Source organism: Puma concolor, chromosome B3, assembly GCF_028749965.1.
Source record: "Puma concolor isolate L17-30 chromosome B3, mPumCon1.1.hap2, whole genome shotgun sequence".
NCBI classification, from domain to species: Eukaryota; Metazoa; Chordata; class Mammalia; order Carnivora; family Felidae; genus Puma; species Puma concolor.
In genome coordinates, this window is record NC_141672.1 from 117,190,858 (window position 1) to 117,207,178 (window position 16,321).

Consider the following 16,321-nt stretch of genomic DNA (forward strand, 5'->3'; position numbering starts at 1 on the left):
AGCCCAATGCAGGGCTCGAACCCACGAACCATGAGATCATGACCTAAGCTGAAGTCGGTCACTGAGCCACCCAGGCACTTCATGGGTTTCCAATTTCTTTACCTTCTCATCCACACTTTTTTCACTAATAGCCATCCTAATGGGTGTGACGTGGTTTAAATTTCTGACCACTACCCATTATAAAGAAATATATTTTATATCTACGGTATATATACATACACATGCATAACTATAGCTAAGATGGAGGTTTTGCAAAGTAAATTACCCTTGTTACATGGGTTTTCTGTTCTATACTATTCTGCATAATTTAAAAAATGCTGGTCGTGACCCACTGGATTGCTTTCATGATTCACCAATGGGTCACAGACTATAGTCTGAAAAACACTGGTGTAGGGGCGCCTGGGTGGCTCAGTCAGATAAGTGTCTGACTTCCGCTCAGGTCATGATCTCACAGTCCCTGGGTTCAAGCCCCACATCAGGCTCTGAGTTGACATTGTGGAGCCTGCTTGGGAGTCTCCCTCTCTCTCTCTGCCTCTCCTCCACTTGTGCTTTTCCCTCTCTCTCTCTCTCTCTGTCTCTCAAATAAATAAATAAACTTAAAAAAGTTTAAGGAGATTCTCCATTCTCTCCACTTCCCCCAGATACACTCTGATCCAGAGAGACAATTCTCCTCCCTTTCTATAAAGATGTTAAGAGAAAGAAACCCAGAGAGGGAGGGGAAAAGGAAGTCAGTCCGTTATAGCAATTGATTTGGGAGCCCACATCAAAGTGCTCGATACCAAGAAGCGCCCCACGTCGAGCTCCGGTCCCAGCACGATGGGGCCACGTGGGGCTTTCCCCCACCTGCCCCAGCCCAGGTTTGGCCAGCTAATTCCTGGGGTTCCCCTGTGAGGAAAGCCTATCCCTGGCTTCCTGATCTTAAAGTCCAGCTTCTGACTTGTCCAGCGTGGCTGTGCTCGAGGAAGCGCCCTCTCCAGCTGGGTGTTGTTTCCTTTCCCTCACCACACGGACCACTGCAGGCGCCTGCTCACGGTCATCTCCTGGGCACACACAGACTTGGAGGCAGCAAGGGGTCAGGATTGCAGGCAGGAGTGGCAGAGTCTGGGCCTCCCCTTTCGGAGGGACACTTCCCAGGTCACTCGTCACTTATTTTCAGTGAACTGCCCAGCGGATGCTTCCGTTTCACACAGTATAGAGAAAAGCGGTGTGGGGGGATGTAAGAGAGACAGTGACCAGGAAAGAGAACCACCAGTTCAAAGACACTACACTCAAACCCTGGTCCAGACCCTCATTAGGTATATGACCTTGGGAAATCAGTCACTTCACCTCTGTGCCTCCTACCCTTCTCTGTAGATTGGCAATAATCACAGGATGGTCCCTATTTCGTTATTTTAACTATAATTGTTTTTATTGTGGTAAAATTCATCTAGGAAAATTCCGTTTTAACTATTTTTGAGTATACAGTTCAGTGACATTTCACCCTCCAAATCTTGTACAGCCACCCCACCCATCTAGTTCCCAAATATTCCCATTACCCCGAAAGGAAACCTTGTCCCCGTGAGGCGGCCACTCCACATCTGCCCCGCCCCCACCCCCACTCCAGCTTCCAGTCTGCTTTCCGTCTCTATGCACTCAGCTCTTGTGGATATTTCATATAAATGGAGCCGCACAACATGTATTCTTTTGTGGCTGGCTTCTTTTCACTTAGTGTAATGTGTTCAAAGTTCATCCATGTTGACGTACAGAACTTCATGCCTTTAAAAAAAATTTTTTTAACGTTTATTTATTTTTGAGAGAGTGAGAAAGCATGAGCCGGGGAGGGGCAGTTAAAGGGGGAGACACAGAATCCAAAGCAGGCTCCAGGCTCCGAGCTGTCAGCACAGAGCCCGACGCGGGGCTCAAACTCACAACTGCGAGATCATGACCCGAGCTGAGCAAAGTCTGACACTTAACCGACAGAGCCACCCAGGTGCCCCGACTTCATGCCTTTTTATGGCTGGATAAAATTCCACTGTATGACTGTCCGACATTTGGGCTGTTTAGACATTTGGCTGATGTCTCAGAGGCTGGTAGACCTTTGGGTTGTGTGCACCTTTTGGCTGTCGTGAATAGGGCTGGTGTGAACATTTGTGTGCAGGTTTCTGTTTGAACATCTGTTTTCAGTCCTTTGGGTACATGCCTAGGAGAAGACTTGTTGGATCATATGGGAATTCTGTGTTTAACTTTTTGAAGAACCAGCCCAAGTCCGTTTTGGGGTGGGTTTATGTATAGTTAGCACTATGCCTGGCTCAGAGTGGCAATAAAAACTGTATTTAGCATCATTATCATCGGTGGCACTTACTGAGTGCTGGGTGCTCTTCTAGGCACTTTACTTGTGGTAACACATTTCATCCACAGTATCCTGTGAGACAGATATTAATATTATTCCCATTTCACAGAGGGGGACTGAGGGCTGAGGGGTTTTAAGGGATTTGGCCAAGGTGTGTAATTGTTCTGACCCAGGGGGAGTTAAGGCCCAGGGGCAGAGTGAAGGTCACAGGGAGGTTCCCTGGAAGGGTTTCAGCTCAGTGGAAGGGTGTCCTCACTGTTACAGCTCTGCAGCTGTAGAGGAATTGCTGCCACCAGGAGCGAGCGCTTTGTTAACCCGGAGCTAGCTGTCGAGCAAACCTTTAGGCGCGGTTGGTCCCGTGTAATCTCAGCAGTCACCTCCTGGCTCTGTTAGGATGCACAGGAATTGAAGTGCCCCTGGATGCCAGCACCTCAGGGTCAGAAGGAGGGTGTGAGGAGGACTCCTGGTCCCCGGGAGGCTCTGGACAGCCTGCACCTGTGGCTGGCTGAGGCCCTGGGGATTGGGCTGACCCCAGGCCTGGGGTCTCAGCCCTGGGCCTGCCACCCGCTCATTTCTGTCTCTCTTATTTCTGGACTTCGCAGCCAGAGGAGATGCAGAGGGCCCAGGCACAGGCCCCAGGGCCAGCTGAGACCCCAGTCGTGGCTTTGGTACAGTCGGTGCCCGGGGTACACCCGGTGCCAATACATGCCTACTCCATCAAAGACGCCTCCTGCAGAGAGGTAAGGTTCTCCCTGCCCCCTGCCTCTGCACCTGGAGGCCCAGATCCCACCAGGCAGTCAGGTTCCCACCTGAGAAGCCAGGCCTTAGTCAGCACCTACGCTGTTCTCTCCCTTGCTCCTGGCTGCCCTGCCAGGAAGCTCCCCTGTAAGCGTGAGCCACTCCAGGGCAGGCAGAGGCCAGCAGAGTCAGTGGTCAGCAGACGGCCAGTGTGCGTGGCAGCCCAGGGGTCTTCCTATGTGGAGAGAGACACGATCTGCGTGGCAGAGAGCAGAGGCGACAGCAGGAGCAAAGGGGGTGGGCCACAGGTCCCTGCCACCCAGGTTCACATCTCTGCCCACCACCCCAGCACCCCTGAAGGCTGCTAACCCGGCCTTGTGACTCCCCACTGCATAGGAGGTCTGCAGCCCAGTCACTCCCCAGAAGAGGAAGTCCTGCCAGACCGAGTGCCCCAGGAAGGCTATCAAGATGGAGTCTGAGGAGGAGAAGGAGACACGGCTGGCCCGGAGTTCCCCCGAGCAACCCAGGCCCAGCACCTCCAAGGCAGTCTCGCCACCCCACCTGGATGGGCCCTGCAGCCCTGAAAGCCCCATCATCGGAAACGAGGTCTTCCCGCCCAACAGCAACCACGTGACCGGCGAGTCTGAGGAGGCAGGTAAGGAAGTGGGTGGGCAGCGGAGGCTGAGGCCTACGTGCTGTCTTCCAGGGGCTGGGTAGGGTGGGACCCTTCCCCCAAATCCTCACCCCACCCAGGGAGCCCAAAGCCAACAGCATCCCCTGTGTGTCCTGCTCTCAGCTGCCACCAGATGGGGCAGGGAAAGCCCATGGTTTTCCTGGGGGATAAGATTGGATACAGTTTACCGTGTGATTTGCTGGGATTCCAGTGTGGGGACCGTAAGAGGCTAAAACCCACAGTCTGTAGCCCCTTCCCCGAACGCACCCATACAGCGCCCAGCACTGTGCCTCTGCACAAGGTGGGTCTCCCCAGGCAGTTCTGTTGGTGAGTGCCTGGCATGCTCCCAGAGAGACCTTGGGTCAAGTCCACACCCATCACTTCCCAAATTTGTCTGCAAAGGCCACCTGGCTAAAGTACGTCATTTGTCCTAGATACCTTTTATGGACACCACCAAACTGGGAGTTCTTGGGCATGAGTTGAGGCCAACTGATAGAATTCTGGAATGGTCAAGACAGTTCTTCCTAGATCTGCTTCACCCAGAGGCCCCCTTTGTTTTCATTCTAGGTCTCAGACTGAGCCCTGATCCTGCTTGCACACTGAGCCCTGACCGACATTCCTTGCTCACAATGCTATTGGTAATCAAAAGGTTTTGATTAACCAAATATAAAGTAGCTTTTAATTCAAACATCTCAGCTCATGAGACAGAATTGGAAAAAACCAATGTGCTTCTTTAGGATTGCAAAACAAACCAGCTGCTTTTTTGCCAAGCTGCCTGTGTAGGGAACAGATTCTGAATTCAGGACCAATAACTGAATTAAGTATTCACGTACAGGGCACAGTGGGCAGTGACAGAAAGTCTCTTTGAATAAACAGATCCATACTAGCACATTTGGTGAATGTTCACATCCCCCTCTATAGGGCACACATCGCCCACCCCATCCACTGGCCCACAGGGATTCTCACAGAACACCTGGGCCCCACTGAGTGGGCATCTTGGCAGGGCCTAATTCTGTCTCCTCTGCCCTGTTTCAGAGGAACGCGTCGTGGTGATCAGCAGCTCGGAAGACTCAGATGCCGAAAACTCGGTGAGTGGTCCAGAAGTTCAGCCCTGGACTCCTGCCTCCCCCCATTCCGGGTCCCAGGAGACCCAGCCGCAGCAGGTGACTCTTAGACTTGCCCTGCGCCTGGGGAGTTTTCCAGCGAGGCAGTGAGTTCTGTGCTGTCCTGAGGACAGTCTCCAAATGCCAGCTGCGGGCCTGAACCAGCCCAGCCCTCCCTCTATACCAGGGCAGGAGGCGTCAGTAACCATACATACTCTTCTGAAATGCTGAGAGAGTGCTTCCTTCCAGAGCCCTGTCTCTCTTCTGAACTAGCCAATGCCTTTGTCTGGAGCTTCCTTATGTTTTCTCTGACCTCTAAGTCCTCAATGAGGAGCGGGGGCAAGAACCCATTCCCCAGTTAATCGCAGCCAGTGAGGGTCAGTGCAGGGGTGTGAGGGCACGGGCAGCACCGTACAGGGCCCAAACAGGCAAGCGTTCACTCGATAAGAAAGAACTTTAAAGGCATCCCACAATGGAACGAGTACCTTTGTGGATTGCACCCTTCTGTCCCTGGAGGTTGGTTAATGGAGGTGGGGAAAGGGGGGTTGAACAGAGGGAAAGGTTGGACTGGGTGCCTCTGAGGTCCCTGCCGGCCCTCAGTCTGAGGTTCTGTATTGGAAAGTGCATGGAGCGCATGGAGACCGCTGCACAACACTCCTGGCCAGCCCACCCCCTGCCAAGAGCACCAGGAGCATACCACCCCTGCCGGCCCCCCCGCCTGCCCCATGGTGCATGCCGCCCCCCGGCTTGGTCTCCCCAACATCCCGCCGAACAACCTGCAGTCCCTGAAGCCGATCCTCACAGCCAGCCCGCCAGTCACCGGGAGGACACTGCCGTCCGCAGCCGCCGCGGGACTAGCTTCCTGTCGCGTAGAGCACAGAGTACCCCCCGTCTTCACCGCGCATTCCACTTGCCCCTCAAAGTGTATTATAACCCCATGTGGACGTGTCCTCCCCCCGCAGTCCAGGCCACCACCCCTGCTGCCACAGGGCCTCCCAGCCATCCTGCCGATCCCCAGGAGAGTCCCTGCCACCTCCAGAGGGCCATCAGTCAACGCGGCCGGGCACGGGGAGCAGTGCGCTCCCTTGGCCGCTCCTTCCGGGGCTCCCCCCACATAGCCCAGTGGCTCAACAGCTTCTTTGCCGTTCCTCTCTCTGTGGCTTCCCAGCTTGACACCTCTCTCAGGAAGGGTGGGGGGAGGCAGAGCACCCCAGACTCTTAGGGCAGGATCTCCCGCTGGGAATTCTGACACCGCCCCCGTGGAGAACCCCGTCCAGGACCTCTGGAGGTGCCTCCAATTGCATTCCCAGCCCCCTGCCCTCGAATTCTTCCCCCCTACCCCCCACCAGCCTGGCCCCCCTCAGACAGGCCTCTGAGAACCCCTAGCACCTCCCTCTTCTGTAGCTGGTGGCCACCGTCCTCCTGGAACCGCGTGGCCACTCGCTCACTTGGCTCCTGCTCCCTGGCCCTCCTGCACCCCACCACCCAGCCTGGCCCATTCGCTGAAGGCCCTGCACACAGTAGGCATTCTGTGCATCGTGGTCAAGGAGCGGACCAAGGAAGGAGCGGCTGCACAGACCCGTCAGGGAGATGTAAGCCCTCTTCACCTGAAAGGGCATGATTGAGATACAGGCTGCCCGCTCCTCACATCCCCAGGCCTCTTTGCCCCAAAATAGGAAGCTTTTATCTCCCTTTGCCCCTCCAGCTGCCCCATCCCACCACCCCGAGGCTTTCCGCTGGGCCTCTGCCAGGACCTAAGCCCATGAGGGCAGGGAATGTGTCGATCCCAGGACCTGGCAGATACGGCTGCTCAATAAATATTTGTTGAAAGATTGCCCTGGCAACCCCTTCTTCCATGACCATCACATTCCCTGCTGGACTTAGCTCTTCTCTGCAGGCGGTTTTGTGTCCTCCCTGCACTGAAACTTGGTTCTCTGGTGGAGTTACCATGTCCTCTCTTTCCAACGCCCTGTGAGCTTCAGAGTGGGGAGGCGGGTCAAGGCCTTCTGTGCCTCCTGGACTGTGTCGGTCCCACCATCTAGTCAGGTTCTCTGTGCCTTTCTTGAGGTGAACCCCACTTTCCCCAGATCATTTCACACCTCCTCTTGCCTCCCCCCACACAGGGGAGGCTCCAGCACCCGCCTCCCAGGTGGCCTCTCTTTAGCCAGGTCCAGCCTTCTTTCTGGGGGACTTCAACATCCAGCACCCTGGCCTCTCTGGGGTCTTTGTCCCACCCCACTGCAGCCACCAGCCCCACGGCCACCCCCTGGACCTCACCATACTGAAAGCTGGCCCGCAGGGACTCTGGCCACAGCTTCCTGCCCCTTGAGCTCACCGGTACTTCAAGGACCCCTGCCCTCCCTGTCCCAGCTCCTGTAGTAGCTCCAGCCACCCCTCCTCACCCTCCTCTCAGGTCTCTGTTCCTTTCCACCTTGTTCTTCCGGCTGCAGCCCATCTTTATGGTCTCAGCCTTGCCCATGGCCTCAGTTAGCGCCCACAGACTGCTGGTGCCCGGCGCTCACTCCTGCTGCCAGACCAGGATAGCCAGTGGCCCTCCGACGTCTGCACTCGGGTGTCCCGTAGATCACTCGTCTCTCTTCCTCTCCTCTCCGTTAAGTCACACCGTCTGCCCGGCTACAGAAACCAAGGCCCCCAGAGCCGCCCTGGATGCCCCTCTTTCGATTATTCTTCACCACCAGTCAATATTTCAGTCTTCCCTTTAAGCCATGTTCTAAATTCCTCTGAAATCTGGGCACTTCTTTCCATCCCCTAAACCTCATCAAACAAAACTGACCCTGGGTGGAGGTAGCCGTCTGGGATGGAAAGCTCGAGAAAGGATCGGAATGCCAGTAGTCTCACCACACTTCACGACAGTTGGGCGCAGAAACTGAAACCAGCACTGCTGGGGGTGGGGGGCGGGGTGTCAGTCTGATCCTCAGCTGTCAGTAGGGGGTCGCCAGGTTGTGTCTGAATTATTCCAGGAAGGAGGGAGTGTGTTTCAGGTGGTGAAGAGTTAAAACAATTAGAAGCACAGCTGCTCACCTGTGGAGACCAGGTCCGGAGTGGGGAGGGCCAGAGGACCACTGCTTTTGTGTTGGTATTCTTTAGTTCTTCAGACACACTTTCTTTTTTTTAAGTTTATGTACTTATTTGGAGAGAGAAAGAGAGCACAAGCAGGTGAGGGGCAGAGAAGGGCAGATGGAACCCCAAGCAGGTTCCAGGCCATCAGTGCAGAGCCCGACGCGGGGCTGGAACTCACAAACCATGAGATCACGGCCTGAGCCGAGATCAAGAGTCAGGTGCTTAACCAACTGAGCCACCCAAGTGCCTCCAGACACACATTTTTTAAATTAACCATCATGTGTCCCAAGCTTTAAAAAACATCTATGCAAAAACAAAACAAATTAGGTCCCCTCCATGCGTTTCTCACCCACCTTCTGTGCTCCCTTCCAGACCCCTGGCACTCCCAGAGTACCCGCAGTGGTTTGGGTGGGGAGCAGGGTGACACCCGCAAGGTGCTCCGGGCTCCCACATACCCATGTCCTCTCCTGTCCGTGGCCTTCATCCCACCTCCCGTGTGTGGAAGTTGGCCTACAAAAAGAGCACATTTTCCAAGTGTCCCAGACTGCAGCTAGACACGCCTGGAGGCTCTGGTGCAGACCTGGCAAGGTGGGCAAGGCTCCAGGAGAGACGGCTGGTGCGGGAAGAGTGTTCTGTAAGAGCCCCTGCCGCTGCCGGAAGCGGTGGGGGTGCCACTGTTGGGTGGCGGGGCAAGACCCAGGCCTGATGGTGGAGGCCTGGGGTGAGGACTATCCTAGGAAATGAGGGTGGGTCAGCAGTGCCTCTGCCCTGGGCCCTGGGTTAGGGTCCAAGGCAGGAAAAGATAGGTGCTCTCAGCTACTCTTGTGACAGAGGACTCGCCCCACTATCCGGCAGTAGCAAGACCAAGAGGAAGCAGGAGGGGACAGTCCCTGACTGCAGTGGCAGTGGTGACCAGCAGTAGGAGGAGGGGCCCGTGGGAAACAACCGATCCGGGGGAGGGGCTGGGATGCTGGTGAGTGTGTGTAACAGAAGATGGGAGCCCTGTCCCCCGAGGGCCTGGCGCAGGGGGCAGCAGGGGCCATAGGCTAGCTAACAGGATGGTCCGGCTCACGGACACGCATGAGGTACCGCGGGGCTTCCGGACGTTGCAAGAGCTGGGATTTTGTGTCTGCAGAAAAGGGCAATCTGTGTGTGTTGCCAAACTGACCCCAGCTGTTGTTTAAGAGTGGGTGCTTAGGAAGTCCCTCGGGAACTTGGGGACTCTTGATAAGAATTGATGTCGGGCACTGCAGAGACAACTTCAGGCGACTGGATGCCAAATATCAGAGTTCAGCTCCTGAGTGGCCGATGCCCAAACATGGAGTTAATCAGTAGGACGGTAGTTCTCTACCCTGGCTGCGCACTGGAATCTTGCGGGGTGGGGCGGGGGGGGGGGTGGTTACCAACGACAGATTCCTGGGTGTCACTCCCCCTGCCCCAGAGATTGTAATTGAACTGGTCTGGGGTGCAACCTGGGCATCTGGATTTTTTGAGGCTGCTAATGCCCAGCCAAAAAAGAGAGAACCACCGGATGGGGGGACTCAGTTGTATATCTGTCATCTGTGTGTATCAGCCTTGAATGGGGGTGCCCTGTACATACTGGGATATGATCCGGCGGGGGCGAGGGGGTGCTGGATCTTCCCAGAGAGACGTAGCCTTGGGGAAGGTGATTAAAATGTCAAGCCAGCCGTATGGGTGTGCTTGGTACGGCCATGCAGCCTGCCACGTGGAGTGTGGAGGTGGAATCCCCTTGCCCTGCTAAGTTGATCTGTGTTGAATCCAAGTGAACTAAAGCTCACAAGCCAGATTGCACGTGTATCCTAGTTACATGTGGGTCCTGAGAAACTCCCAGGTCCTCTGTGGCTCGGTCTGAGCACACTTTTGCAGTCAAAGAAGTCCATTAACCAAGTATAATAAAGAAATGAATCCTGGGGCTCAGTCGGTTGGTTAAGCGGACGACTTTGGCTCAGGTCACAATCTCACAGTTTGTGAGTTCAGGCCCCTCCTCGGGCTCTGTGTTGACAGCTCAGAGCCTGGAGCCTGCTTCAGATTCCGTGTCTCCCTCTCTGCCCCACCCCCGCTCATGCTCTGTCTGTCTCTCTCTCTCTCTCTCTCTCTCTCTCTCTCTCTCTCTCAAAAATAAACATTTAAAAAAAAGAGAGAAATGAATCCTATTATTTACTTGCATCTTTTAAAGAATATTAAAGTGAGTTCTACTCCTCCAGCTCTTAGCAGAACATCTTCAATTCCTCTTCCTCTTTTTTTCACCTCCCATTGTGTCCGCTCCCTACTTCCTTGGAGCTTTCCCCACTTTTCACTTTCCAGGCCGAGCACACGGGCTCCAGTCTTCCCCACTCCATTGCCTTCTGCCACCATTCCTTTTCCCTTCCCAGGACATCTCAAGCCTTTTCCAGTAAAAGGCCCTTGCCTGGCTTGGGCCCGGGTCTCTGTGCCTCTCCGTCTACACTCTCCGCCCACACACTCGCCCAGCGGGCAGCGCTATGGGCATTGGAACATAGGGCTTCGGGTAGTGAGCAGGGGGCAGAAAGCCTTCCTGCCCCAGAGCCTCTCATGCTGATTGCCCTTTTGCTAAACCTGGGTCTTGAGAACAGTCCTTTTTAAGCATGCAGGCACTTCCTGGCCACGTTGCTGGGACGTAAGGCAGGGAGAGGGAGTGGGGTTTACAGCTGGCTGGAGTTGAGTGGAAGGCGTGCTGGCAAGATCATCTCCGTGCAGTAGCCCCAAGGGTGAGGAAGGATCAGAAAGGAAGAGGAGTCAGAGCTGGAAGTTCCAGCCTTCTCTCCATTGACAAGCTCAGCAGAAAGGGGGTGTCCTTTTATTAAGGGAGCCACCAAGTTCTTCAGCAAGTTCAGGACAAAAGACATTCTGCCACTATAAGAGAAAATGACCCCAGGGCAATGGGAGGGCGTAAAAATGAGATTCTGATGGCCATCATAAATGACCCTGGTTGGGGCTCCTGGGTGGCTCAGTTGGTTGAACGACTGACTCTTGATTTTGGCTCAGGTCGTGATCTCACAGTTGCAGGATCGAGCCCCACAATAGGGCTCCACGTTGAACTGAGTGTCGAGCCTTCTTGGGATTCTCTCTCTCCCTCTCTCTGCCCCTTCCCCGCTCACACACTCTGTCTCTCTCAAAAGAAGTAAATAAACTTTAAAAAAATAAACAACCTGGTATGGAAATGGAGCTAGCCCAAAGATGCAGCTGTGTTGCTGTCCTGGGAGCTCAAGTCTTGAAAGAAGATATCCAAAGAGGTGACCAAGGCTCTAAGGCCTGCGAAGACTTTCCAGAAGGAAGGAGGCAGGCGGAAGAACTCAGGGCCACTGCACGGGCTCTTGCAGTCATGCTGGGAGCCAAAAGAGGAAGGAAGATGAGACAGCTCCGGGTGCCATGTCGGTGGGGACAGAGAGGCCTCAGCCAAAGGGACAGCTCTTCAGTCCGGGGGAGGACACAGCAAGGAGAGCCCAGCTCTTTCCACCACCCCAGGTGCAAGGGCAATGTCTGGAAGATTGAAGATAAAAACCAGCTGGGTTTTCCCTCAAGGAAAGAAGGTGGAGTATCTGGTCTAGCAACTTCGAGGAAGATTCCTGGAGAAGGCTCCTCACAGGGAGGAAAGGGAGCTGCCACAGTGAGACAGAAGATGCAGAGCAACCCTTGCAAAATAAACCTTTGACGCGTGGCCGATCGAGGATCCAGATATGCGAGGCGTTTGACGAAGACTTTTATTGGGACCTTATGTATAGAATCCCCGAACTCCAGGCTTCTCTAAGCAAGACCAGCTCTAGACAGATTCATAGTGAATGTCTTTCTCTATCAGTGACCGGGAGGAAGCTGGTGAGCCTGGGGTAGGGCTATGAGAAGCCAATGAAGTGAAAATCGGCCACTCCTGGGGAAAACCAGCACATTTTACCTGTGGCTAGTAAGGACTTTGCTCTTGGCTGAAGTTTTGTTAAAATGTTTCACCTGGTGAATACAAGGGCCAAGGCCCATGCTTATTACCTGCCGAGCCAAGGACATTAGCCAGAGGCCAGCGTTCATCCTTGGAGGCTTCAGATAGCCCCGGGTGAGGCAGTCTGTAAGTAGGAAAGACCCGAGGGCTGCTCTGGACTCTGTCCCAGCAGTACTCCCAGCTGGCCGTGTGATGTTGGCCACGTCCTTTCCCCCTGGTCTCTGGCTCACGTCCACAGGTGGCATTCACAGGCAGTTCTGAGCAGGCCTCCCGAGACATCGGCTGGCTTTGGCAGCTTTGCAGATGATGAGCCTCTACCGCCCTCTGTAGCCGCAGCCCCTTGGGGCTCACGGAGACAGAGCCCTTCCCCCACCCTGAGGCCTTTCAGATTTTTTGCCTTGGTGCTGGTGAGAACAGGGCCTTGGGTGCCCAGGCTAGAGGAGCCCCGGGCCTGAGGCTTCCCTAAGCAGCCGGCTCCTGGATGCTAAATGACAGAGGGCCTCCAGGCTTCGTGTGTCCACCCAGATGTGGCATTCCTGAGGCGAGCGGTCCCCCTAAGACACTGGAGCCTTGGCTGGCTATGGGGACAAGAAGAGCCAAGCTCCTGGCCCCTTCCAGAGAAACCTCAGGTTTGAGATGAGGCTCCTTCCTCCCGTCCCAAGAAGTGTTTCTTCTGAGTCTGTTCAGAGAGAAGGGAGCAGCAGACCCCTCCGGCCCTGCCCACCAGAGCACTGGCCCCTTCCCTGAGCTTCCAGACCTGGCGCTATGCGCCCATGTGCACACTCACACATGCTCACATTCCCACACACCTGTCAACACAGGTTCATAAATTCACACCCGATGTGCACACACACATTTGGCATTTGCATTCATTCCCATGCTCGTGCTTTCGCACACACTCGTCTGCGTGATCTCAGCCTTTCACCCCTACTCACAAACGTGGTGGTTCCCACACGGCCCTCGCACGTGCACATGCACACTGACATCCATTCATACGCACACATCCTCGTGCACACGCACTTGCTTAGACGGATATACACCTTCCCCTTCCCCTCTCTCCCGCATGTGCGTGCGGATGCCCCCCCCCCCACCATACCAGCTTGCTCCTGTTCCCACGTTCACATCACACACGCACACCGGCCCGTGGGCACATGCTCACCTTGCCAACACGCCCCCCTCTCGCCCTCCGGGCCCCTGACCTGTTGGTTTCTCTGTGTTGCAGTCCTCCCGGGAGCTGGACGACAGCAGCAGCGAGTCCAGTGACCTCCAACTGGAGGGTCCCAGCTCTTTGAGGGTCCTGGATGAGAGCCTCGCCGACCCCCAAGCAGAAGACAGGCCCCTGGTTTTCTTTGACCTCAAGATTGACAGTGAAAGTGGGTTCTCCAGTGGCCACCCCCACCCCTTTCTAGCTTAGTCTCTGAGCCCCCGAAGTAGGTGCAGGCAGAGCTATGTTCTGGGCCCGGGAGAGCCCAGAGCTCTGGCCAATGACTGCAGCCAGAGAGCAGGCAGTCCCTGAGTCCCAGCCTCCCCTGGGACTCCAGGTGTACCACTTGGTTGTCTGAATAAGGACTTCCAGGGCCTGAAAGCATGAGGCAGGTGCATCCGTGAGCTCACCCCTGACCAGCGCTTCTGTAGAGACCTTTGGCAACACACTTGTAAACAGAACACGATGTGGGAAGTCACTGCTAGGAGGCCAGCGATCCAAGCAAGGCCTTAAGCTGTGGCTGCAGAATTCTGAGTACAGAGCTCATTCCACAGGGAGGCCGACAAAGCCCAGGTCACGGAGAAAGATGACCCCTTCTCCCAGAAGCCCCTCAACTCTCCACGGTGCTGACCCTGGCCTCGCAATGCCCTTCCCCGAACCAGAAGGCTCCGGCCTGCCCTGTGGCACAGACCCAGCATGGGGCCAGCCCAGCCAGACAGAAGTAGTGGGTTTTCCTAGGACAGGGGAGTCCTTCCCAGGCCTCACAGGCCAGCTGTGAGCCATGTTCTGAGTGGAGTAGTTTGGGCAGGTGTGCTGTCTGCCTGGGCTGGGAATCTCGGCTCAGCGACGATGGGATTGGAGGCTGGGGCAGGGGGGAGAGGATGCGGTGGAAACAACAAAGGGTCCCGAGTGTAGGCGGGTAAGGCTAACAGAAGCCGGACAGGAGGGACCTGGATCTAAACTGTTTGGCAAACTCTGGGGCTGGGGACAGGGGCAGGGGGGCAGGGGGGAGCTGGACTCCCACCAGGTGAGTAGGGGGTGTTTGGAAAGCAGCCCGCCCTCCCCTTCTGACCCCTGTCCCCTTTGGAGCCAGCATAGAGCTGCATTTGGAGGCTGACGCTTGGGTCCTGCCAGCAGGCCCCGAGGTGGGGTCCTAGAGCTTCCACTGCTCCCGCCCTGGGCCCCCCACCCCGCCCCTGGGGCCTCACCTTGCCCTTCTCTCCTGCCCAGCCCAGAAGATTAGCCAGCTGGCAGCCGTGAACCGGGAGAGTGAGTTCCGCGTGCTCATCCAGCCCGAGGCCTTCTTCAGCATCTACTCCAAGGCCGTCTCCCTGGAGGTAGGGCTGCAGCACTTCCTTGGCTTCCTGGGCTCCATGCGCCGCCCCATCTTGGCCTGCTACAAGCTGTGGGGGCCCGGCCTCCCCAACTTCTTCCGGGCCCTGGAGGACATGAACAGGCTGTGGGAGTTTCAGGAGGTCATCTCGGGCTTCCTGGCCGCTCTGCCCCTCATCCGGGAGCGCGTGCCCAGGGCCAGCAGCTTCAAACTCAAGAGTCTGGCCAAGACCTACCTGGCGAGAAACATGAGCGAACGCAGCGCCCTGGCCGCCGTGCTGGCCATGCGAGACCTGTGCCGCCTCCTCGAGGTCTCACCGGGCCCCCAGCTGGCCCAGCACGTCTACTCCTTCAGCAGCCTGCAGTGCTTTGCGTCCCTGCAGCCCCTGGTGCAGGCGGCCGCCCTGCTCAGGGCCGAGGCCCGCCTCTTGGCCCTCCACAACGTGAGCTTCACCGAGCTGCTGACCGCACACCGCCGTGACCCAGAGCGGGGCTTGAAGAAGTACAGCCGCTACCTGAGCCTGCAGACCACCTCGTCACCCCCCATGCAGCGCGCTGTCAACCTGCAGGCTCTGAGCAGCTACTTCAAAGGCCTGTCGGAGGAGGCCGCCATGGCACGGGCAGAAGGCATCGCTGGCCACAGCTTGGCAGAAAAGGCGCCCCAACAGAGCTGAGAGGAGGCGATGACCGGCTTGGAATCTCAGGGGGGCCGAGAGGGACGAGGCCCCTGAGCAGGCCCCACCCATGACCGCATTTCCAGGCCCTGGGCCCCAGTACGCAGTTGTCATTTGGTCCAGAATCAGTTCTCCCGGACCAAATTCCCCTTCTCGAAAAGCCCCACAGAGAAGGTTCTAAGTCCAAGTCCTAATCCCCCAGGGGCCACCAAATCCCCATTCCGGCTTTGGGAGCACCAGTGGGTTGGTTCACCAGACACCTGGCCCCTCTCCTCCAGGAGCCAAAACCAGGGAGGTTTTACGCAAAGAAGGCCCCCAGCCACCCAACTCGCCGCCTCCACGAGTGTCCCTGCAGTTCCTCCCTGACCCCGGCCACTGCCCTGGGCGACCTGCCAACAGCCCCCGTGGACACTGCCTGCCGGCGACACCCCACAGGCACCCAAAGTGCCTCTCAACCAAACCGCCATCATGAGTTTGGGTTTTCCCACCACCTGCCTGTCTGAAGGCCGGCTCCCTGGTCACTTCTCCTTTGGGGATAAAAATGCATTTTCATCCCCACGGGGCCTTGTGTCTGCAGAGACAGAATCTGCTGCCCCACGTCTGTCCCACCTTCCAGAGTCTGACCCTTCCAAGCTTGCTTCTTGCCTTCTGGCCACCCAGACGCCTCTCCTTTAGTCGGGCTTTTCTCTTCGGTCCTCAGGCCATCAGCCCCTCTCAGTGTGGCTTTTGCTCTCTCTGTACCACCCCCCTCAGCCCCATTAGGAATGTCCTCTAGCCCAGGGCTGCCCGCCACACACACCAGGAGCCCTCAGCGTTGGCATCCCCTGAGAGTCGCTACACCAGACCTCTGGGATCAGCATCTCTTAGGCGGGCCCAGCAAGCTGTTTTAGCATGTTCTCCAGCTGGTTCTGATGCCCGCTAAGAACCAGTGCTCTGATAGACTGCTTCCCGAAAGAGCAGCAGAGAAAGTCCTGGCCCCGACTGGGCACGTTCACTGTGACCTAGGAAATGACCCCTTGTGTCTTCACTGTAAAATGGGCCAATTGGCCCAGATGGGCTCAGAGCTCCCATTCCAGTTTCTCCATTCTGGGACTTTAGGCATGGACGGCAGCCACCGAGCCAGTGGACAAGATGGTTTTCAACCTAAACCCTAGCTCTCAGCCCTAACCTAAGCTAAGGTCCTCAATCTGTGGTCACACCAGAGGGCAGCAGCAGAACAC

General features: G+C 56.2%; 1 protein-coding gene across 1 annotated transcript in view; it reads left to right on the forward strand.

The window, feature by feature from the left end:
- Positions 1-15,562, forward strand: part of PML (PML nuclear body scaffold) — a 37,850-nt gene extending 22,288 nt beyond the window's left edge. Inside the window, exons 5-9 of the mRNA XM_086711188.1 lie at positions 2,932-3,069; positions 3,464-3,722; positions 4,776-4,828; positions 13,114-13,264; positions 14,326-15,562. Of these exons, the coding sequence (XP_086567314.1) occupies positions 2,932-3,069; positions 3,464-3,722; positions 4,776-4,828; positions 13,114-13,264; positions 14,326-15,101 (1,377 nt within the window). The 3' untranslated portion in view covers positions 15,102-15,562. The remainder of the gene's footprint in view (positions 1-2,931; positions 3,070-3,463; positions 3,723-4,775; positions 4,829-13,113; positions 13,265-14,325) is intronic.
- The last annotated feature ends 759 nt before the right edge of the window (positions 15,563-16,321 follow it).